Here is a 25,018-nt window from a genome sequence, read left to right on the forward strand (position 1 = left end):
ACACGAGAGGACGGAGGCGCTTCCTGTGCCGGCAGCAAAAACACTTGCCTGCGTTCGTGTGTGTGTGTGTGTGTGTCGCATTACGCACGTATTATTATCCCCAAGCTTCCACGCGGGAAGTGGATGCGCTCGCTGACGTACACACACACTATCCACATCCCAACACCGGCAGCGTGTGAATCTTCCGGCTACTGGCGGTGCAACCCGTCCTCTTAAAAATATCGTCACTTTTCGCTCGTATGCACGATATGGCCAAATTAGGAAGTAATTTGAAATGAAATCGACTCACAAAAGTGACGTACTGTTCCGTTTTCTGTTTGAAAGTCGCCCGGCTTACTCGGCAAGCTTAGAAGAGGAAACTTTTCATTAACGTTTTTCATACCGTTTTGAAACTTAATGAGAATTTCCTACCCACCTAACCGATCAGAGGACCCTTAACTTACTGTTGTTGAAAAAAAATCCCAAATTTATTGTAATTTTTTTTTCATTTTGAAATTACGTCCATATTCGGCCATACGGCCAAAAGCGACTTTCCTTTTTAAGAGGACAGGTTGAAACGGGCCACGGATGGTGGTAGTGGTAGGGGCTACTGGTAGTGACCGCGGGTGGTAGTGGTGGTAGGGGCTACTGGTGATGACCGCGGGTGGTAGTGGTGGTAGGGGCTACTGGTAGTGACCGCGGGTGGTAGTGGTGGTAGGGGCTACTGGTGATGACCGCGGGTGGTAGTGGTGGTAGGGGCTACTGGTGATGACCGCGGGTGGTAGTGGTGGTAGGGGCTACTGGTGATGACCGCGGGTGGTAGTGGTGGTAGGGGCTACTGGTGATGACCGCGGGTGGTAGTGGTGGTAGGGGCTACTGGTGATGACTGCGGGTGGTAGTGGTGGTAGGGGCTACTGGTGATGACCGCGGGTGGTAGTGGTGGTAGGGGCTACTGGTGATGACCGCGGGTGGTAGTGGTGGTAGGGGCTACTGGTGATGACCGCGGGTGGTAGTGGTGGTAGGGGCTACTGGTGATGACCGCGGGTGGTAGTGGTGGTAGGGGCTACTGGTGATGACCGCGGGTGGTAGTGGTGGTAGGGGCTACTGGTGATGACCGCGGGTGGTAGTGGTGGTAGGGGCTACTGGTGATGACCGCGGGTGGTAGTGGTGGTAGGGGCTACTGGTGATGACCGCGGGTGGTAGTGGTGGTAGGGGCTACTAGTGATGACCGCGGGTGGTAGTGGTGGTAGGGGCTACTGGTGATGACCGCGGGTGGTAGTGGTGGTAGGGGCTACTGGTGATGACCGCGGGTGGTAGTGGTGGTAGGGGCTACTGGTGGTGACTGGGAAGGGACATCTAACTGTGACAGACTAATGAGATTACTTACACGAGGCCACAACACGACTGACACCCCCCTCCCCCACAGGAAGCCAGACCAATTTTACCCAAAGTCTAAATGCGAATATAACAAGAAATGAGCGGAAAGCAGGACAGGGGGAGAGGGGGGGGGGAGAGATACAACATTTCCTATTATCGCTTCTCACTAAGCGTGTCTTAACTAGCGGGTCCAGGTACACCTTGAGGACACGGTCAAGGGCCTCGTCTCCCTCTACTGGTGTGGACTAGATGATAACAGCAGAGGCCCCGGATCTGGCCACCTCTGTCAACACCGGCAGGCACCTCCTGCCCAACACCGCTGTCACTGCCTCCTGTACAACACCGGCGTCACCGCTCCCAACACCTCGCTATCTGCTCACTTAGACCGCGCCTGTGCAACAACATAATAAAAGGTAGCTGCTGCAGGCGACCTACAATCTCCGCTGCTGCAGGAGCAGCCTGTCCTCTAACACAGAACGTCGCTTTTCGCTCGTATGTATTATATAAGGCCAAAAAAAATTGTACTAGAAAATGGAGGCGGCTGGCCAAAGTGACGTACTGTCCCATTTTCTGTTTTGGGTCCTCTGGTAGGTTAGGATAATGGAACTTTAAGTTGACCGTTTTCTTGACGTTGGGGAAACCTTAGGAGGACGGGGTGGCGAGTGACCTAGTGTGAGGGAGGGTTGCTCACGTCTCCACCCAGCCAGTCTCCCTCGTAGGTCACACACTAAACTCAGTGTGCTTCTGAATTTGCTACTGATCTCTTCTGCCCATGTGTCCTTCCCCTCCCCTTCATGATACCTGCTACACTGATACATGATACCTGATATACTGCTACGTGATACCTGCTTGAGCACAACACTGTTGTTGTCCCTAATTCTAGCCAACAGTTCCCGGTTATATCTCAAGTTGAGAATTAAAGAGAGACACTCTGCCTGTGGTGTCACAACCCACCAATATACTTGTACAACATTGGTCGCTTCTTGTTCAATTTTGCTCCTTGTTCTTTGCTTTTTCGCTTTGATCGCAATATCGTTCTCATAGTCCCTTTCCGATGTTCGTCTTATGTTAATGTAATCGTTCCTAGCTCTGTTGCATCTGATCCTGTTGTCCTCTGTCCTTTGTCTTCTGTACTTCCTCCACTCCCGCCTGCTGGCCATTTTTGCTTCCTGACACTGTCTATTAAACCATGGGTTATTATATTCCCTCTTATTTTTTCCCTTTACTGTTGGTATAAATCTCTCTTCGGCCTCCTGGCATTTCTGTATGACTAGGTCCATCATATCTTGGACAGTTTTTCCTCTAATTTTTTCCTCCCACTGCACTTCTCCCAGATGATAGTCCCTTATCCTCCTATAGTCCCCTTTCCTGTAGTCAACTCTCTTTTCTCAGACCTCTTGTCCCATGGACACAAGTTTGAATTCCATCATGTAGTTAAAGACTAGGACACAATGGTCACTGACCCCTAGAGGTATTTCATGCTCTAAATTCTCGATATCTTCTATGTTCTGGGTAAAAATCAAGTCTAATAGGCTCGGTGCATCCCCTCCTCTTTCCTTTGTGTCTTCCTTCACATGTTTTTATTTGTGTGTGTGTGTGTGTGTGTGTGTGTGTGTGTGTGTGTGTGTGTGTGTGTGTGTGTGTGTGTGTGTGGTTGTGTGTGTGTGTGTGTGTGTGTGTGCGCGCGCGTGTGTGTGAAAAGTAGTTAGTAACAGTTGGATCCTGCGGGCCGCTCCAAGCAACAGCCTGGTGGACCAAACTCTCCCAAGTCAAGCCTGGCCTCGGGCCGGGCTTGGGTGGGTAGAAGAACTCCCAGAACCCCATCAAGCAGGTGATTGATTGACAGTTGAGAGGTGGGCCGAAAGAGCAGAGCTCAACCCCCGCAAGCACAAGTAGGTGAATACACACACACACACACACACACTTAACAAAAACTTTGCAGTATATGAACACAACTTTAACACTGCAGCAGAACTTTATACAAAGTGTTGCAGGCGATGAGTCACAATAACGGGGCTGAAGTATGTTGACCAGACCACACACTAGAAATTGAAGGGACGACGACGTTTCGGTCCGTCCTGGACCATTCTCAAGTCGATCGACTTGAGAATGGTCCAGGACGGACCGAAACGTCGTCGTCCCTTCAATTTCTAGTGTGTGGTCTGGTCATCAATAAAGTGTTGGCTTGGGGGGGGGGGGGGCGGGTGGAGCGAGGGGGGGGGGGGGCGACCATTCAGAAGCTCGACACACACACACACACACACACACACACACACACACACACACACACACACACACACACACACACACACACACACACACACACACACACACACACACAAACGCTTATAAATGTAGCGGAAAACACAAAACAAATAAAACGAATCCAAATATGGCTTTCCTGTGTTATTAAAATAGGAGATAAAGCTGGGGAGGATCCGCCCCCCCCCCACTACGGGGGAACCCCAGTGGGGAGACTATCACGCCTCCCCCCTCCCATGGAGGCACTTGCCCCCCCCTCTCTCTCTCTATCCCTGCTACTGGAGGTGACGAGGGGGAGCTGGGGCAGTGACAGGGGATCATAAGACTGGGTAAATGATTACTATCCTAAAGGAGCAGTTATAGTTACTCCCGCCGTTTACCCGAGCCTCTTTGAATTCCTTTACTTTGACATTCAAAGCACTGGGCAGAAATCACATTGCGTCAACATCTATCTCTGACCATCGTACCCACAGCTGGGGACCGGGGGACCAGAACAGTGACGGGGGGGGGGGGGGGGGAGGGGGGACCAGAACAGTGACGGGACACCCCACATAAACTGGAGACGAGGTTCGACTTACCTTATCATTGTCGTCGTCGTCTTGACTTGAGGCAGACTTGTTGTGGTGGGCGGTGGGCGTAAGGGGCGGCTTGGGCGGCGTCTGGGGGCCCTCGTGGGTGGTGGCCTTTTCAGGGGCGGACCTCAGACCCTGAAGCCGCCGTCGTTCCTCTGTCGTCGCCGCCGTCAGCGCCCTCAGGCCCCCTCTCCCTAGGGTCATGGTGACGGGCGTGGGTGGCGAGGTGCGTCCCTGGTGTTTGGGAGGGCGGTCCAGCGTGCTCGTGCGGTGGGCGGGGGTGTGGGCGGCGGTGTGGGCGGGAGTCTGAGAGGAGACTCTGAGGTCTAACGGCAGCGGTTCCTCCCAGATACAGGAATCGACGCAGGACGAGACTCTGGTACGGCCGCCTGCTGGTCTCGGGGGCACGACCGGTCGTTGCTGCGTCTGTTTGGGCGGCTGTGGCTGCTGTGTCGCCTTCTGGTAGCGGCGTCCCAGCACTCCAGACGGCGTGGACGACGGCGACGGGTGCTCCCGCGTGTTCATTTTGATGACGTGGTCTGCAACAATGCGAGGCTGTTGTTGTTGTTGCTGCTGCTGTTGCTGTTGTGAGGAGTTCGAGTCGTGTCGTTTGAGAGCTTGTGTGTGGGGGTAGTCGTCGGAGGGGGGAGGAGGCGAGGCGTCCCCCTGGCCGTCGCTGCCAGCGTACGTGTCGCTGCACGTCTCGCTAAAGGCCTCGTCGTGGCACGACGACCCTCCGCTGGACGACGACGACGCAGACGACGACGAGGACTTGACGGGCGGGAACCCTTCGTCGTTGTCGCTGCCGGTGACGCCAGAGTCCTGCTCGTCGTCGTGCTCGTCGCCACACCGTCGCGCCCACTCCAACACCGCCCGCGAGTCCACCCACTGGCGGTTGGGCGGCGCCCACTCGTCGTCCACCTCGCAGAGCGACATGGCGCGAGTTTCCCGCGACCTGCCACGACTCAATTTATTGCGGAGGGCGTGTAGGGGCCCGCTGCCGCCGCTGCTGGAGGCGGGCGTGGGCGTGTGGGCGTGGTGGTCCTTGGGCCGCATCATGTGCACCCGGTCGCCGCCGCCCACCAGGCCCTCGTGGTCGGGCGTGGGCGTGACGACATGTCGTGACGGCGATCCAATGTTCCTCCAGCGGGACACCAGCGACGACCATTGACTCTCCACGCGACGCCGGAACCGTGGAGACCCTGAGGGTGGAAGAGACAGTGGTTAGAGGCATTACAAAACTGGGGTTATACTGCAGGTCTAGCGTCGGACTCAAGGCCTAGCGTCACACACTAGGCCTTGGGTCAGACTCGAGGCCTAGCGTCACACACTAGGCCTTGGGTCAGACTCGAGGCCTAGCGTCACACACTAGGCCTTGGGTCAGACTCGAGGCCTAGCGTCAGCATTAACAGGAGGCATTGTTATCCAAACGGTAAACTAGACTAGCACTGAACAGGGCAACAGGAGGAACTATATAACCTGAACTTGTAAAAGCACCTTAATCACCTTCAGTGATTAAGTGCTTAATTGCACACTAGTTTCTCTATCAGCTATCTTACCCTGTCAGAGTAAAAGAGACAAATATATGTATGCATGTATGTGTGTATATATGTATGTATATATGTATGTGTATGTATATATGTGTATGTACGTATATGTGTGTGTATGTGTATGTATGTGTATAAAGTATATGTGGAAGCTGATCAGAATTACATTTCACCTTTGTAAATGCACATTAATGGCACTATGTAAAAGACACATCGAACACTTTATGTAGGACATACGTAAATCTGTGTATTTATGTATTTACGTATGTAGCTTAGCCTGGCATTTTAAAAGCACTACAATCACCTTCTGTAGTTGATTGTTCAATAAATCCCTGAACTATATGTTTAACAAATCTCTAACCCTGTCCATGGAGGACAGAAGAAAATGTGTATATGCTGGTTAGCATTGTTAATGTGTGGCCACGTCTGTGGAAGAAAAAAACTAAACAGTGGCAGAAAATATTGGAATGACTGGTTCCGAAATCAATTATATATATATATATATATATATATATATATATATATATATATATATATATATATATATATATATATATATATATATATAATATAATTTAAATGCAAACTGATCACTTACACCACCTAACTCTTGCAGGCCAGACGGAATTAGACATAGCTATCAAATGACCCTTTCCATTTAGGCTGTGAAGTGCATAGACTGGCCTGCACAAACAGCCTAGTTGACTCAGCCGTCAATAAGCAGTGACGACCAACAATTTGGTCAGTATGACCCCCTCACCCCTGGCGTCCGGGTCACGAACCCTGAACCCCCTTAACCCATGAAGATTAGGCGCCCTTCCTCCCCACACAAAATACAGCGCACGCACGCACGCAGGGTCGCTGGACTACCCAACTCAAGACTACAGAGGCATCAACGCGACACAATATAACACAACACTGACCCAAAACACCTGCCCTGCCCTCTCTAAGCCCCGCCCTCTCTAAGCCCCGCGTGACGATATCAGCGAAGCTTACTCAAGGAAAACCATGGTCTTCCGCTTGTGAACACCGCGACGCAAGTAGCATTACATAAAAGCACCAGGCACGCACACAACCGCACGTACACGCACGCACACAGCCGCACGTACACGCACGCACACAGCCGCACGTACACGCACGCGCACAGCCGCACGTACACGCACGCACACAGCCGCACGTACACGCATGCGCACAGCCGCACGTACACGCACGCACTCAGCCGCACGTACACGCACAGCCGCACGTACACGCACGCACACAGCCGCACGTACACGCACGCACACAGCCGCACGTACACGCACGCGCACAGCCGCACGTACACGCTCAGCCGCACGTACACGCACGCAGGCAACGCTTGCGGGAACCATTTCAGGGAACCCTCCAACCCAAGTATGAGAGACCCAGTCTTCTTAAATCCGCAACCCCAGCAGGGAGAATCCCCCGACCCCTCCGTCACTCACTTAAGGAATTCACAAAGTCAAACAGGAACACATCCAGAGGTATACAAAGGTGGTCCTCGAACTACTGGGGAAAGATCAATGGATCTGAGACCTCGATACGTCTGCGGTGAGAGAGACTGAATTCGTAATTATCAGGAGAAAGCACCAAGCTAGTATGATTATATATATATATATATATCATACTAGCTTGGTGCTTTCTCCTGATATACGGGTAGTCTAGACACACGTGCACGCCGGCACATTTAGGTTCAGTACCTCAAAAGAGTAAAAGAAAAATTCGGAAGTCCAGTCAACTAATTTCCCCACAGCCTCATGCCAGCATGTTGACGGTAGGGTTACCAGGCTCATGCCAGCATGTTGACGGTAGGGTTACCAGCCTCATGCCAGCATGTTGACGGTAGGGTTACGAGGCTCACGCGAGGACGGTGCCTCAACTCTCACCTGAAATAAAATTATCTCGTCAAATAAATGTCTGTAGGGTCAGGCAGAGCTGATGTAGGGTAACAGCTCTTGCTTTCAGTTTCACCAATAGGAGCCTCAATGACATTCCCAATGAGCCCCCCTAGCCTTAAAAATTAAATCGAGGGAAGATATGATCGAGACATTCAAAGTACTGAAGATTATCATTGGTACAAACAATAGTACTAGTCATCAGAACCCCCACAATGCAGTAAGACGGTGTCCACCTCACACCTGACGGTCACGTGTAGGAAAGAGACGAGTGTTGGCGACCTGTGAGGCTTCGACATGACTGCCACACTTCCCTGTGCCAGGTAAGTCCACTACGGGCTCACCATAGCCCGTGCTACTTGCAACCTGTTCCGAGTAGCTGAATCTATAACAACATAATATGCCACACTTGTTATTCTTCGTGTTACTGACAGAGAACAAAGGCGAACTGTTCAGTATGAGCACCACCGCAACGGGAGGTCACGGTCTGGAAGCCAAACCACACCCACACGACCCATAGCCAGCAGAAATAGATTTCTTTGGCGTCAGAAGACAACAATGTGACCCCCACCACAGGGAGGTTGATCCTCCAGTGTCCCCCCAGCACACCTGGGGCTCTGAACATGACCCACGCTACACATCACAAATGAACGTTCAATAAACCTCTGAACTATATGTTTAACACATCTCTAACCCTGTCCATGGAGGACAGAAGAAAATGTATATATATGCTGGTTAGCACTGTAAATGTGTGGCCACGTGTGTGGTAGAAAACAATAAAACAATGTAGACGATAAGTCACAATAACTTGGCTCAAGACATCATCACCAAACACAGTATGAAGAAACGACGACGTTTCGGTCCTTCCCGGACCATTACCAGGTCATATGTGACAATGTTTCGATCCGTAAAGCTTAACACAGTCGTGACACAGCAGGAGAGAGGGGAGGCGAGGTGGCAGGTGGCGAGGATGTTGTTGTTATAGACTCAGCTACTGGGAACAAAAAGTTCCAAAGTAGCACGGGCTATGGTGATCCCGTAGTGGACTTACCTGGCACAGGAGCGGGGCTGTAACTATCGGTGGCGAGGAGCAAGTGAACAAGTAAAACACGAACACTCACACACACAGCCAACAAGTACAGACAGGCTGTACACAGCTTGTACATTAGCTGTGTACAGCCTGGTGATAATGTCAGCCATTGTGATACTGGTAATGGCCCTAAAGAACCTCCACTTACGGGCTATTCATGCCCGTGCCACCTTTAAGGTGGCTTAATCTTCATCAATCACCATCTGCAGTCCTGCTCTTGGGTTGGATTGGCGCGTCTACGGACCCCATCCCCAGATCTCCAGCTATTTATACAGATAATGGCCCCAGAGAGCCCTTACGGGCTATTCATGCCCGTGCCACCTCTTGGGTGGCTTAATCTTTATCATCCAGAGAGCCTCCACTTACGGGCTCACCACAGACCGTGCTACTTGGAACCTTTTGTTCCCAGTAGCTGAATCTAAAAGCAACAACAACAACTAGGTGGTGGTGATAAAAACCCACGCACGATGTGAAGATATAAAGAACTAGAGAAACGTGTTAAACAATTACTCTCACCAAAAACCCAATCACGACCAGACCTTCTTGATGCTCAGAGCGGTCAAAGGTCACGCTTTCCGGGTTGAAGGTGTGGAGGGAAGGTGTGGGGGGGGGAGGTGTGGGGGGAAGGTGTGGGGGGGAAGGTGTGGAGGGAAGGTGTGGAGGGAAGGTGTGGGGGGGAAGGAGGTGTGGGGGGGGGGAAGGTGTGGGGGGGGGGGATGGTGTGGGGGGAAGGTGTGGGGGGAAGGAGGTGTGGGGGGGAAGGAGGTGTGGGGGGAAGGAGGTGTTGGGGGGAAGGAGGTGTGGGGGGAAGGTGGTGTGGGGGGAAGGAGGTGTGGGGGGAAGGAGGTGTTGGGGGGAAGGAGGTGTTGGGGGGAAGGTGGTGTGGGGGGGAAGGAGGTGTGGGGGGGGGAAGGAGGTGTGGGGGGGAAGGAGGTGTGGGGGGGGAAGGAGGTGTGGGGGGGGAAGGAGGTGTGGGGGGGGGAAGGAGGTGTGGGGGGGGAAGGAGGTGTGGGGGGGAAGGAGGTGTGGGGGGGGAAGGAGTTGTGGGGGGGAAGGAGGTGTGGGGGGGAAGGTGTGGGGGGGAAGGAAGTGTGGGGGTAGGATAGGGGGTGGGCAAGGGGAAGGGGGAGCCAACGGAAGTCTGAAAAAGAGGAGACAGATGCAGAGAGGCGACAGAGGAAAAGAGGCATTATCTCCCCTGGTTACCGACTGCCTCTTGGGTTCCTTTATGTACTTTACCCTTTGCAACGTCTGCTGCCCCCCTCCCCTCCGCCCCCCTCCCCCCCCCCCCTTTACCCATCACCCCCCCCAACCCTCCCAGACAGCCCCTGCGCCCAACACACGACTTGCAGTTCCACTTGTTAATGGACCCAATGCCATATGAGGAGGGCTGACCTGGCCCCCCTTCCTCAACACCCCCCTCCCCCCATCTTGTGGCAACCCCTTCCCAGTGCTATATAGTCGTAATGGCTTGACGCTCCCCCCCCCCTCCGTCTCCACCACCAACCTCGCCGTCAAAACTCCTGTCAACTGGTCATTGCTAATTGGTTTCCTTAAAACATGAATTGGAGTGAGACGACGCCGCCAGGGACGAGGTGCTGCACTTGACAACACCTGCGGGGACACCGTCAAGGAGGAACTGTTGACGGCACAGAGGTGATAAGGAAAAAGGGGGAGGGAACAATCAGGAGAAAACAGAAAGCGCCAAGTCATTACGACTATATAGCACTGGGAAGGGATAAGGATTTGGCATGGGACGGGGGGGGGAGGAGAAAAGGGGAGGAGTGGTGCACAACCACTTGGGGACGGTCGGGGATTGAACGCCGACCTGCAGGAGGCGAGACCGTCGCTCTACCGTCCAGCCCAAGTGGTTGGCGTCGGAGTAGGAGGAGCCAGAGAGTTTCATGTGTAAACAAATACGACAGAGAACAATAAACTAGGCATCCGCCACTATTCTCTCTCCTTCCCGCCCTCACTTTTCTCCCTCCTCTCTTTCTTAACCTCTTCCTCACATAACCCCCCCCCCCCACTGTCCCTTTACATCCCTCCTCCCTCTCCCCATTACCTTAACACTTTCCCTTACCTCTTATAGCTCTGTCACTTTACCTTAAAACTGATTACCCATCCATAAAACCTCTGTTGAATACTCGTGGGGGAGACAAGAGAGAGAGAGGTATTAAAGACGCTAGGAGGAGGGAGACGGAAGGAGTGGGGGAAAGACCAGAGGAACTCTTATTGGCCTCATGAAGCTGAGGTAGTGTAGCGGCAGGCCATTCCAGCCAACCCTGAACACACCCCTACACACCCACGGTAGTGCCTGAGACCCAGGCAAAAACTTGACTACATAACTACGGTTGGAGGAGGTGTGTGGGAGGAGGGGTGTGGGAGGAGGGGTGTGGGAGGAGGTGTGTGGGAGGAGGGGTGTGGGAGGAGAGGAGGAGGAGGGGAGGGGGAGAAGGAGGGAGGGTAGGTCATACTAGGCTGCTGCTGCTGTCAGCATCCTACCATCTTTATATCATCCTGGCTGTCCTCGACTGGAATTCTATAGTTCGCTAGCTACCAGGTGGTATAGTTTGGCCCACCACACACACGCCTACTCTCTCTCTTTACTTTTAAACCTCTTCCCTTCTCCCCCCCCCCGCCCCCTCCCCCCCCCTCCCTTCCCCATTCTACCTAACAAGGCTCCAAGGGAAGCACTTAAGTATCGCTAATTTGACACACTGGCAACCACAGTACCTTGTGTTTCGTTTTTGTTGCGTCTTGGAGTCGTTTTTGTGTTCCATCCGGAGGAATCCGCGGGCAAAATTGCCAGGATTTAGCAGATGGGCGACGCCTGCCTTCTTGTACACAGCTGGTCCATGGTGTCTGGAGACAGCTGGCAGACAGCCCCAGATGCCACAGGCGGTCATCATAAACACCACTGGAGCCAGGTGGCCATGACGAGCGCCTCAGGTGAGGTCAACACAGCCACCAAAGGTCACCCCACGACGACGACGACGACGTCGAAACCCATTTCCTCTTATTTTTTTTTTTTAAATTTTGCCCCGAGGGGCGAATTTATCGGGGCAGCGCCACTCATCCTGTGCGCGTGGGTTTTCGTATCATCCCTTCCTCATTCCCTTTCTCCATTCATTCCGTTCCCCTCTGCCTTCTTCATTAATTCCTTCCCCTCCCTACCCAAGGCAGCTAGGCACCGAGGCTTCCACACCGTGCTTCCTGGCGAAAACGAAGCCTCTCCCCACACCTCCCTGGTGGGATGGCAACCCTCAAACTTCCCCTCCCTGCTGGGGTGACAACCCCCCTCCCCCACACCTCCTCGCTGGGGTGGGGGGGGGATGACTCACCGGACAGGGTCACCCACACGCGTGAGTGTACACAATAGACACCAGGCTGGCATCTGACTCCACTGAAAGAACGTGTGTGTGTGTAAACAGTGGGACGACGCGCATGAATGGCTCCCTTGCCTGAATGAACCAGAGGTGTTGAGCTTGTAGTAAAGATGGCAGCCATGAATGAGCCACGGGAACTGAGCCTGTACCCCCCCCCCCCATTTTCTGTGGGAGGACAGGGTGCAGCTTCTCACGATGTACCAAACGTCAATTTTGAAGTGGTACTGCCCACCCAGAAGGGTACCAATGTAGGTAATCCACTTAAGTGAGCAGGACTGATGCTCATTAGCCCCAGGAACCGTCAATATTGCGGCGCTTTTAGTTTCAATAAAACACTGACATTTCCACGCTGCCAATTGCGTCAAAGTGGTTGTGCCTTAAGTGTGAGGACAGACCAACACCCCAACCCCAGGACAACCCCTCAGGGGCAGAGGAACCCCCTCCCCCAGCCCCACAACATGGGATTGACCCCTAAGTGGGTCGTCTCCCCCCCCCCCCCACCTCACTAATCTGTGGTCACCTTACCTTGCCATGATTTCGGGGGGTTCAGCGTCCCCGCGGCCCGGTTCCCCGCCCCAGGCCTCCTAGTTGCTGGACAACTAGGAGGCCTGGGTCGCAACCCAGGCTGTTGGACGCGACATAAGGTGGTGTGGGTAACAGCCCCCACCAAGTATGGAGCCTCGTCTCTGAGCCACACTGAATTATTGGCATGTGACTGAAATATGTTTACTTCCATCACCCCTCACTCCCCCCCCCATTCATCACCCCCTCTCTCACTTCTCCGTTTCACAAAATTAACTATAAAGTCATCCAGGGGCTGTGCTCCCCTAAGCTGGGGAGCAAGCTATTGGGAGGAAATAATCACCCCAGCTGCCAATCACCACCCCCAGCTGCCAATCACCACCCCCAGCTGTCAATCACCACTCCCCGGCTGCCAATCACCACCCCCAGCTGCCAATCACCACCCCCAGCTGTCAATCACCACTCCCCGGCTGCCAATCACCACCCCCAGCTGTCAATCACCACCCCCCAGCTGCCAATCACCACCCCCAGCTGCCAATCACCACCCCCAGCTGCCAATCACCACCCCCAGCTGCCAACCACCACCCCCAGCTGCCAACCACCACCCCCAGCTGCCAATCACCACCCCCCAGCTGTCAATCACCACCCCCAGCTGCCAATCACCACCACCCGGCCAATATGCACACCCACAACAGGGGGGGTTATCAGTCCACAAACCACCACCTCCCTCCTTGGCCCACCAGCTACGTCACCACAAGAGACTTCAACTCCTGGGCCCCGATTTGTCAGTTGTCATACTGGCACCCGAACTCTCCCATTACCTGCAATGCTCGAGGGGGGGGTGGGTGGGGGGGGAGGAGGGTGAAGCAGCCCGGGTGTGGCTGTGACGCAGAAGGGTGTGGCTGTGACGCAGAAGGGGTGTGGCTGTGACGCAGAAGGGTGTGGCTGTGACGCAGAAGGGGTGTGGCTGTGACGCAGAAGGGGTGTGGCTGTGACGCAGAAGGGGTGTGGCTGTGACGCAGAAGGGTGTGGCTGTGACGCAGAAGGGGTGTGGCTGTGACGCAGAAGGGGTGTGGCTGTGACGCAGAAGGGGTGTGACTGTGACGCAGAAGGGGTGTGGCTGTGACGCAGAAGGGGTGTGACTGTGACGCAGAAGGGTGTGGCTGTGACGCAGAAGGGGTGTGGCTGTGACGCAGAAGGGGTGTGACTGTGACGCAGAAGGGGTGTGGCTGTGACGCAGAAGGGGTGTGACTGTTTAGGTAGCCAGTTATGAGCTGGAAACCGGTTTGTGGAAATGTTGCATATTGCCTGACTGCTCGGACCATCTTCCCCCCCCTCCCCCCTACCCCCCTCCCCCCTACCCCCCATCCCCCTACCCCCCCCATCACCTTAGAGGCGGGGAACATCCGGATTGGTCTACTTATATTTTCTAAACCAGGTTTGTGTTCGCTACGTAGACTTGAAGAAACAATTAGATAAGTTTCTGCATGCAGGGGGGGGGGGGGGGGAGGGCCGGACCAACCAGGTTGTGGTGGCGATGTGGGCCTGCGGGCTACTCCAAGCAACAGCCTGTTGGATCATCTTAAGTCGAGCCTGGTCCCAGGCCTGGGGTTAGGGAGTAGAACTCTCGTAACCCTCCCCCAGGTAAACTCCAGGCATTGTGTGTACGCACTTTAAGGTAATGTTTAGGTAAACGAGTTTATCAACAGATCAAATAAACTGTTGTTGTTGGTAAACTAGTGTTACACGTCCAAGTGGTTGGGCACCATTCCTCCCCCCCCCCCATCCCAAATTCTTATCGACCAAATGCTATATACTCGTAATGGCTTGGCACTTTTTCCTGATAGTTCTATCTTTCCCTCTAGCGCCATCCAGGTGTGCCACAGGTGCCACACCAAGCTGAGTATGGCACAATCGCAAGGTGTCATGCCAAACCCTCCCTGACCCTCCCTCGGACAGCACGCTGGACTTGTGATCCTGTGGTCCTGGGTTCAATCCCGGGCGCCGGCGAGAAACAATGGGCAAAGTTTCTTTCATTCTATGCTCCTGTTACCTAGTAGTAAATAGGTACCTGGGTGTTAGTCAGCTGTCACGGGCTGCTTCCTGGGGGGTGGAGGCCTGGTCGAGGACCGGGCCGCGGAGACACTGAAGCCCCGAAATCATCTCAAGATAACCTCAAGATAACCATGCTTGACAGAATGGGAACTTCTCTGTAAATATTGTGGGTCTGTGTGCTAGTTGTAACTGACCTTACGAGCTCGCTGCTAGGCCTACCTTACGAGCTCGCTGCTAGGCCTATTGTCATATCTTATCTGGGTGTCTGTGACAGATTGGAGAAGAGTTGGTAAATACCTGGACCGTCTCCCGGCCCGGTTACCGTCAGCGCCTCGCCAGCTTTTGACGTGGATGATCCGGATTTGTGTTTGATCATTACCCAATATGTTCTTGAGGTTATCTTGAGATGATGTCGGGGCTTAGCGTCCCCGCGGCCCGTCAAGAGTAATTTTGTAATTAAGAGTAATTGTGTCAAGAGCGCCCTGTTCTGTACCCGTGTGGCCTGGGAGTGTGGCCGGGGAGTGTCTTAATTCCACGTGTCATGTATCATGCTACAAGACTACAGCACGTATCACGCTACATTACAACACGTATCATGCTACATTACAGCACGTATCACGCTACATTAAAGCATGTATCATGCTACATCAGGTTCTTAGCACTCCTTTTCAACGACTTCTATGAGGCGCGTCATATCAGTAGTGCTAGTGGTTTGTATTTTTGTTGCTTCGACTTTTTTCCCCACTTTTGTGGAGTGGCGCCACGGCCGCTGTTGCATGTCGGGGGACAACACCAGTATCTGGGGCCCCTCGCCAAAGGCCCTGTGATAGTATCTTTTTTTAGATTTTTGTTTGGAACTCTTGATAAATGTGGAATTGCAGGACTCTGGGCTTGGTGCAGAGTGCGCTGTCTATGGCTACTTCAACTTCCAGTGGCGTCTGGATGACATTATATGATTTCACGTTGGAAAAATTATGCGAAAGTTAAATATAAGCTGCGGTTCTATTTACTGGAAGACGAGAATCAGGAAAACTTGTTTGTTTCACTGAAAACGGGGGAGTGTAGAGGAAATGTCAACAGGCGAATCTCCTCCACCCCTCCCCCCCCCCCTCTTTGTGTGTGTGTATTTTTAGATTTCAATATATATTATACACACATAGTGTTCATCTGGGCACTATACAAGGCTCAATTTGGCACCGGGACCAATTCAGTTCAACATTACAAACACCTCCCCCCCCTCTCCTTATCCCATAAAGCTAAATGTGACCCAAGGCGCCAATAGGCCTAACCTTCACAGAGAGCAAATGACTATCTTGAGATTATTTCGGGGCTTTAGTGTCCCCGCGGCCCGGTCCTAGACCATGCCTCCACCCCCAGGAAGCAGTCCGTGACAGCTGACTAACACCCAGGTACCTATTTTACTGCTAGGTAACAGGGGGCATAGGGTGAAGGACACTCTGTCCATTGTTTCTCGCCGGCGTTCGGATCGAACCCGGGACCACAGGATCACAAGCCCAGCGTGCTGTCCGCTCGGCCGACCGGCTCCCACGTCGCTTGAAGAGAGCAATCACTTGAGGAAGAGACTGGCCGAGGTCGGTCCCTGTGGTCCGCTCTTACACATTACGTCTGAATGTGGACGCTTCTCCCTATGACCGAAAATGGACGCAATTTAAAAATGAAAAATAATTGAAAATAAATTTAAGATTTTGTTTTCTCCACAACAGCAAGTTAAGGGTCCTCTGGCAGGTTAGGAGGGCAGGAAGTTCTCCTTAAGGTTTCAAAACGTCATGAAAATAGTTAATTGAAAGTTTCTTCCCATGTTACTGTTACCACCCCCCTCTGCCCCTACTCTCCCCCTCCTCCCCCCCCTCTCTCTCTCTCTCTCTCTCTCTCTCTCTCTCTCTGTCTCTCTGTCTCTCTGTCTCTCTCTCTCTGTCTCTCTCTCTCTCTCTGTCTGTCTCTCTCTCTCTCCTATACTTCGTCCTCCCTCCTTGCTCTGCAGTGCTCTATCCACCATCTGGTTTCATATCAGTCCTCTAGTCTCCCCTACTCTTCCCCCCCGCCCTGTGAGGATTCCCATCCTCACCCCTACTTATCTCCTATCTGTCTCCTATCCCCCCCCACATAGCTCTACGCTTCCCTCCCACCCCTCCCATTCTACATTTCCCTATCCACCACCTGCTCACTTCCTACGTCCAGCCGGCGTCCCCCGGACGTGGGGGGGGGGAAGTGGAGATCAAAGGATTTGTTTTTTGTGGGGGGGGGGGGGGGGGAGAGCAGGGGGGGGGGGAAGCGAAAGAGTAAATAATGTGGAGGTACAGGCAAAGGGAAATGTTTGAATATGGGACATACAGTATGAGTTATGCAAGCAATCGGACTGACCGCCTTGCTGACACCATGTGTGGTTGGGCACGGTCCAGGAGGAGAGAGAGAGGGGGAGGGGGGATGATAATGTAGTGAAGGGGTGGAGGGGTGGGTGACAATATGGGAGAGGGGGGACGGACTGTAAAGGGAGAGAGGGGGACAAAGAGAAAGGGTGAGGGGTAGCGTACGGGGGGGGGGGAGGGCAGAGTGAATGGCGGACGAGGGGGCAGAGTGTAGGGGGGGGGGACTGTAGTGGGGAGGGATTGTATGGGCGAGGGAGAGCATCAATAAGAACAGTGGACCAGATGAGCCGTCAACTGTCTGTCAAACAGCCGAGCCTGACAAGCCGGCGGCCGTGCAAGCGGTCACGGCATGATACGTATATATAAAAACTGCCTCTTATACGTCAACAGGTGCTCCTTGGTGTCTGTGTATTCTCGTGTATGTCATCCCTGGATTGGCCAGTTCCTTGTATGTCTCGGGAGATGCAGACGAGCCAATCAGCGGCTGATCTTACGGGCTATTCATGCCCGTGCCACCTTTTGGGTGGCTTAATCTTCATCAATCAATCAATCAAGCTGCTAACACACACCGTCGAGAGGCGGGACCAAAGAGCCAGAGCTCAACCCCCGCAAGCACAACTAGGCGAGTACAACTAGGTGGTGAGTACACCCAACACAGCACAACAACAACAACAACAACAACACACACAATGCACGCTGCTGGCTTATTAATGACACTGGAAACAATGGCTGACACACGAGCTCCCCCGCTCCCCCACCCCCCGTGAAGGGGGCACTTACATAAGGGGGATTAATTAAGTCTCGTCCCTGGCCACACCTGTCCTGAGTCACAACCACTGTTGTCTACCTGTCAACGTCCAACCTGTCACCTTACAAATTACGTCTAAATGTGGCAGTTTTTCCGTATGGCCAAAAATGGACGTAATTTCAAAATAAAAAAATGAAAATAAATGCTGTTTTGGAAAAAAAACTCGTTAGTGGTCCTCTAGTAGGTTAGGAGGGCAGGAGGTTCTCCTAAAGTTTCAAAACGTCATGAAAAACGTTATTTGAATGTTTCCTCTCCTAACATTTCATTGTAAGCTGGAGGACACGAACAGAAAACGGGACAGTACATCCCTTTCGTGAGTCGATTTCATTTTAAATAACGTCCATTTTTTTTGGCCATAGCGCGCGCGCATACGTGCGAAAAGCGACGTAATTTTTAAGAGGACGGGTTGAGGTAGGAGCCCACCTGGAGAACAACAAACACTACCATAGGCTACCTTCCTTTCCCATACTATAGCCCCCCCCCCCAGCAACCCTCGTTTCCACAACCCATACTATACCCCCCCCCCCCCCCCCCGCCTTCCTCTTAACTATGAAGGGCGTCAACAACAACTTATTAATTTCCGGAACCAATCATCGTTGTTGGTGTTTAAGATTCGCTACTCAGAACAATAAGTTCCACTAGCACGGGCTATGGTGAGCCCGTAAGGGGGGAGCATCAATCACCGCGGAGCCAATCCTTTCAAGACGCGCGCCTCTTGCACCCCCCACAAGCCCCCACCCCTCCAGCGACCCCCTCATTCCCCGCCACCGGGGACCGGAAGCCCCCCCCTTCCCCCCACCGTTACCAACCGTGGTGTAGTACAGACTGAACAGATGTGCACTACCCGCCCGTCGCGGCAACCCACACTGTCTGAGACAGGCCACCTTATCCTGGTGTATACCTGGTTGATGGGGTTCTGGGAGTTCTTCTACTCCCCAAGCCCGGCCCGAGGCCAGGCTTGACTTGTGAGAGTTTGGTCCACCAGGCTGTTGCTTGGAGCGACCCGCATACCCACCACAGCCCGGTTGGTCCGGCATTCCTTGGAAGAAACAATCTAGTTTCCTCTTGAAGATGTCCACGGTTGTTCCGGCAATATTTCTTATGCTTGCTGGGAGGGTGTTGAACAACCGCGGACCTCTGATGTTTATACAGTGTTCTCTGATTGTGCCTATGACACCTCTGCTCTTCACTGGTTCTATTCTGCATTTTCTTCCATATCTTTCACTCCAGTACGTTGTTATTTTACTGTGTAGATTTGGGACCTGGCCCTCCAGTATCTTCCACGTGTATATTATTTGGTATCTCTCTCGTCTCCAGTCTCCAACACGTGTTGACACGTACACAGGGACACGTGTTGTTGACACGTACACAGGGACACGTGTTGTTGACACGTACACAGGGACACGTGTTGTTGACACGTACACAGGGACACGTGTTGTTGACACGTACACAGGGACACGTGTTGTTGACACGTACACAGGGACACGTGTTGTTGACACGTACACAGGGACACGTGTTGTTGACACGTACACAGGGACACGTGTTGTTGACACGTACACAGGGACACGTGTTGTTGACACGTACACAGGGACACGTGTTGTTGACACGTACACAGGGACACGTGTTGTTGACACGTACACAGGGACACGTGTTGTTGACACGTACACAGGGAGACATAAGTGTTGTTGACAGGGACACGCCATACTGGTACTCCACCTCTTAAGACGTCACTGTCTGAACGGCGGCGGACATGTGGATCTCCAGGAACCCGCTACCACACCACCAGAGCCGTTTTGGCATCAGGATATCACACTTCAGCACCCTAACCCCCCCCCCCCAATTCCATCACTTGACCCTCACTCCCCAACCACGCCCACAGCTGCCTCACCCCTCCCCCTCCCTCCCACCATACTTAACATCTGGTTCTTCCCCTCCTACATTTAATTCCTCTCCCCTCCCCCCAACACCTTCCCCCACCAACAGCTGACCCTTCCTCAACCACAGACGGCTCCCCCCGCCCACAACCAAGTGCCCCCCCCCTCGCACACCCACCGCCACTTCCACCCGCCGCCCTCCCTGCATGTGGGCGGCCGGGCGGCCAACACCACCCACTTCCCACGGCAACAAGGACTAGCAATTACTCCGTCCTCACGCACCCCGTCTTCCCTACTGTCCTGGGACCTCCCCCCCCCTCAGACAGGAGTGCAAGATGGGACTGTAAGATTGACAGAAGAGACTATTAGACAGTCGTAAGAGACAGAACACAGGAACAAGCATGATGGAAGTAGGTAAACTAGTATGTTAATATATATATATATATATATATATATATATATATATATATATATATATATATATATATATATATATATATATATATATATATATATATATATATATATATATATATATTATATAATATATATATACACACACACACACACACACGACCCCCTTCCCTCACACTACAAGGGGTTACATTTAAGGAACTTGACAAACCCTTTAAAGGTTATCTGGTCATTCTTGGTGGTGTGGCTGCCTACGTCTGACTGCAAGCTGCGAGCACCAACAGTGTAGTTGACCAGACCATCAACCAGGTGTGGTCACAGGCCGGCAGGGGATTGATCCCTCCTGACCACCACCTTGTAACCACAACCACCAGGAACCAGTGATACCGGCTTGATGGGGTTCTGGGAGTTCTCCTCCCCTTTGTGAGAGTTTGGTCCACCAGGTTGTTGCTTGGAGTGGCCCGCAGGCCCACACACCCACCACAGCCCGGTTGGTCCGGCACTCCTAGGAGGAAACAATCTACTTTTCTCTTGAAGATGTCCACGGTCTACTGGCAGCTACTGGGTGGCACTCCCCCGCCCCCCTGCAGGCAGCTACTGGGTGGCACTCCCCCGCCCCCCTGCAGGCAGCTACTGGGTGGCACTCCCCCGCCCCCCTGCAGGCAGCTACTGGGTGGCACTCCCCCGCCCCCCCTACACCAGCGCTTGGTCGACCATATGAGGTGAGACGGAACACCTGGCACAAGCAATGTGCTGCTGAGTACATCACTAGCAGCTCTCAGCCTCCCAGCATGCACTCGGCCCCCTCTCTCTCACGCACTCATTCTTCATGGGTACCCCCCCCCCCAAGACACGCCAAGGACTCCCTCAGATCCTGCGGGAACTTGCCACAGGAGCTCCTTGTGTGAGGGCTCACAGCCAGCGCCTTCAGGACGGGCGGGCGCCCCACAACGGAGTCCTGCCGCGTCCTTCACACCTCAGACGGCGCGCCACCACAACAGGACCACCTCTGAACGGTGCCTCCAAGCCCCCCCCCCTTCCCCCCTACATCCTCCCCATCCCCCCCCATTAATCCGCACCAACTACACACACACACACACACACACACACACACACACACACACACACACACACACACACACACACACTCCTCTCGCCTAGTAAACCATATTTGTAACGGAGTCTAACCATTATGTTCACAATGTGTCAAATATCGTTGACGTTGCCAGACGATATCTGGCAACTATTGAGGCCGGTCGCTTGATCTGTCACTCCGTACACGTACACGTACACATACACGTACACACACACGTACACACACACTGCGGCCGTCTGGCCTCACCGGGGACTAAGACCCCCTCGCGCGCACACCTAACACATGGAGGCCAACACACATGATACATCAACAGTCGCACCAACTCGGTCGCGTTTCTCACGAACGAGTAAATTAGCGTCAAGAATGTGGCGCCATTATAAGCGGACGGTTCTCACTATTCCCTCATGTGATTGGTACTCTTTGGCAATTGATGTCCCGCTGTGGTTGTATATATCCAAAGACCAAAGAGGTCCAAAGACCAAGGCACTCTGCTTGCAATGGTTCCCTCACTCAGACTTGAGACTATGCATGCTAGCGACAGTCTCCTCAGCATAAACTATGCTCTAATCCAACCTGCACGGCCCAACCACCACCACCACACACCTCAACCCTTCTGATGGGTCTTTCCAACAACACTTATCAAACGCCTTGTTAAGGCCAGGTATACGATGTCTGATCTTCACCACTTCCTACTGCTGCTCTAAATGTTGCAAGAAGTTGAGAACTGTTGCAAGCCTGGAGCCACCGCAAACTTGTACACCACATATGTAAGACCAATCCCGGAGTATGCGGCCCCAGCATGGAGCCCGTACCTTGTCAAGCACAAGACGAAGCTGGAAAAAGTTCAGAGGTATGCCACTAGGCTAGTCCCAGAACTAAGAGGCATGAGTTACGAGGAAAGGCTGCGGGAGATGCACCTCACGTCGCTGGAAGACTGGAGAGCTCGGGGAGACATGATCACCACATATAAAATTCTCTGGGGAAATTGACTGAGTAGACAATGATGGCTTATTTAACACAGGTGGTACACGTACAAGGGGACACACGTGGAAGCTGAGTACCCAAACGAGCCACAGAGACATTAGAAAGAACTTTCAGTGTCAGAGTAGTTAGTAAATGGAATGCATTAGGCAGTGATGTGGTGGAGGCTGACTCAATACACAGTTTCAAATATAGATATGATAGAGCCCAGTAGGCTCAGGAATCTGTACACCAGTTGATTGACGGTTGAGAGGCGGGACCAAAGAGCCAAAGCTCAACCCCCGCAAGCACAACCAGGCGAGTACACACCTGCACAACCACATACCACCACCAAACTTGCTCAGCAGTCAACACTTTTTGCTCAGGCCGTGTGAGCTTCCTCATTCCCGCACAAGCCCGGGGCCCTGGTCACAAGCCCCCCCCCCCTCCGGCTCTACAACCCTGGCCACACCCCCGGCTCTACAACCCTGGCCACGCCCCCCCCCGGCTCTACAACCCTGGCCACGCCCCCCCCCGGCTCTACAACCCTGGCCACCCCCCCCCCCGGCTCTACAACCCTGGCCACGCCCCCCCCCCGGCTCTACAACCCTGGCCACGCCTCCCCCGGCTCTACAACCCTGGCCACCCCCCCCGGCTCTACAACCCTGGCCACGCCCCCCCGGCTCTACAACCCTGGCCACATCCCCGGCTCTACAACCCTGGCCACGCCCCCCCCCGGCTCTACAACCCTGGCCACGCCCCCCCGGCTCTACAACCCTGGCCACGCCCCCCCCCGGCTCTACAACCCTGGCCACGCCCCCCCCCGGCTCTACAACCCTGGCCACGCCCCCCCCGGCTCTACAACCCTGGCCACGCCCCCCCGGCTCTACAACCCTGGCCACACCCCCGGCTCTACAACCCTGGCCACGCCCCCCCCCCGGCTCTACAACCCTGGCCACGCCCCCCCCCGGCTCTACAACCCTGGCCACGCCCCCCCCCGGCTCTACAACCCTGGCCACGCCCCCCCCGGCTCTACAACAACAAACAAAAAGCCAGTTTGGACAAACTCGCAGGAAAGATTAATTTTAAGGCAACGGGACCAAGAAGACCGCAAGAGGCGGGGTGTACTGAACCAGACCTCACCCACTCCCCCTTGTAGTTACTGATGAGGCAGTAGCCGCCCCCACCCACAGTAACGCCCCCACAGTCACCCCTCCCACACTGCCTACCACAGGCGTCTAGGGTGTGGGAAGGGTGGTGGGGGTGTGGGAAGGGTGTCGACGGTGTGGGAAGGGTGGTGGGGGTGTGGGAAGGGTGGTGGGGGTGTGGGAAGGGTGGTGGGGGTGTGGGAAGGGTGGTGGGGGTGTGGGAAGGTGTCGACGGTGTGGGAAGGGTGTCGACGGTGTGGGAAGGGTGTCGACGGTGTGGGAAGGGTGTCGACGGTGTGGGAAGGGGGATTGACTGATGCTTTCTAACACCTCACGAACGTGTGGCAGACACTGTCTAACCCTTCGATAAGGTTTACATTCTCAATTCACCTCCTTAACAGGGGGGAAAAGTCCAATCTAACTAGACAGGGCCTTGGCCCAATTAAGAGACCTTATCGCCAGCGGCTGGAACGCGCTTAGCCAGTCTCCTATCCTTTGGTTGGAAGACCATTTGCCAGCACTACACAAGTCAAGCTTGGCACCCGGGCCGGGCTCGAGGAGTAGAAGAACTCCCAGAACCCCATTCAGGTACAATCATGGAACAACGATCCGCCAGAGTACACAAACTCCCACACGTAAAAAAGGGGAAAGGGGAAATAGGGGGGAGGGGAAATAGGGGGGGGGGTAGGGAGGTTAGGTAGACAGCCTGGAGTGATTGATCCTGTTTACAAAGTTTTGCCTTTAAATACCAGAGAGCAGGTGACAAGGGCAAGATGGGCGTGGGCGTGATGACCCCGAAGACCCCTCCCCCCCACACGCCACAGCCGCCCACACACACACACGCCACCACAGCCGCCCACACACGCCACCACAAGAATATTTGACTCATCTTTTACCATAGCCACGAAACCACACACACACACACACACAACCTTTCCAAAAGGGGACATTTTTTGCCTAACCCGCTCGAGTTCCCCGGGGACACGCCCATCTAATGATGAACCTGCATGAACAACAGACCCGCTGAACTACACCATTTTAAGGTCCTAGAGAAAGCAATCACCGGGAACACCGAACGTACACACTCGCTGACAGCTTTACCGACGGCGACGACGCCGGAGCTGTCAGAAAACACTAGCCAGAGACCGGCGAGTTTCCTGAGGTTAGTGGCCTGGTGAGGCCCTCCGCCCGCAGCCACCTTTTCCAAGCGGTCAAGGGCCGCCCGCCCGCCCACCCTCCACCCGATGCCACCTGCCCGGTCAAGGCCCGCCCGTCCGTCCGCCCGCCCTCGGCCCGGTCAAGCTGCGACACGACAGACGGAGTGAGAGAACTACCGCTGGTCTCCGGAGAACCAGGGAAGAAATCCGCAGGAGAAACAATGCAGTGAAAAACGGTTCGGTTCGGGGACTATAATACCCCCACATACCCAACACTGTATAATACCCCCACATACCCAACACTGTATAATACCCCCCACATACCCAACACTGTATAATCCCCCCCACATATCCAACACTGTATAATACCCCCCACATACCCAACACTGTATAATACCCCCACATACCCAACACTGTATAATACCCCCACATACCCAACACTGTATAATACCCCCCACATACCCAACACTG

The 25,018-nt window shown here is 53.8% G+C and overlaps 1 protein-coding gene across 5 annotated transcripts in view; it reads right to left on the bottom strand.

Moving 5' to 3' along the window:
* The window catches only part of LOC123761629 (uncharacterized), a 180,637-nt gene that overhangs the window by 29,620 nt on the left and 125,999 nt on the right, over positions 1–25,018 (bottom strand). For all 5 annotated transcript variants that reach the window (XM_045747679.2, XM_069330721.1, XM_045747681.2 and 2 more), the window contains one exon: positions 4,197–5,392. In XM_045747679.2, coding sequence (XP_045603635.1) covers positions 4,197–5,392 — 1,196 coding nt within the window. The remainder of the gene's footprint in view (positions 1–4,196; positions 5,393–25,018) is intronic.

This window comes from Procambarus clarkii, chromosome 24, assembly GCF_040958095.1.
Source record: "Procambarus clarkii isolate CNS0578487 chromosome 24, FALCON_Pclarkii_2.0, whole genome shotgun sequence".
NCBI lineage: Eukaryota > Metazoa > Arthropoda > Malacostraca > Decapoda > Cambaridae > Procambarus > Procambarus clarkii.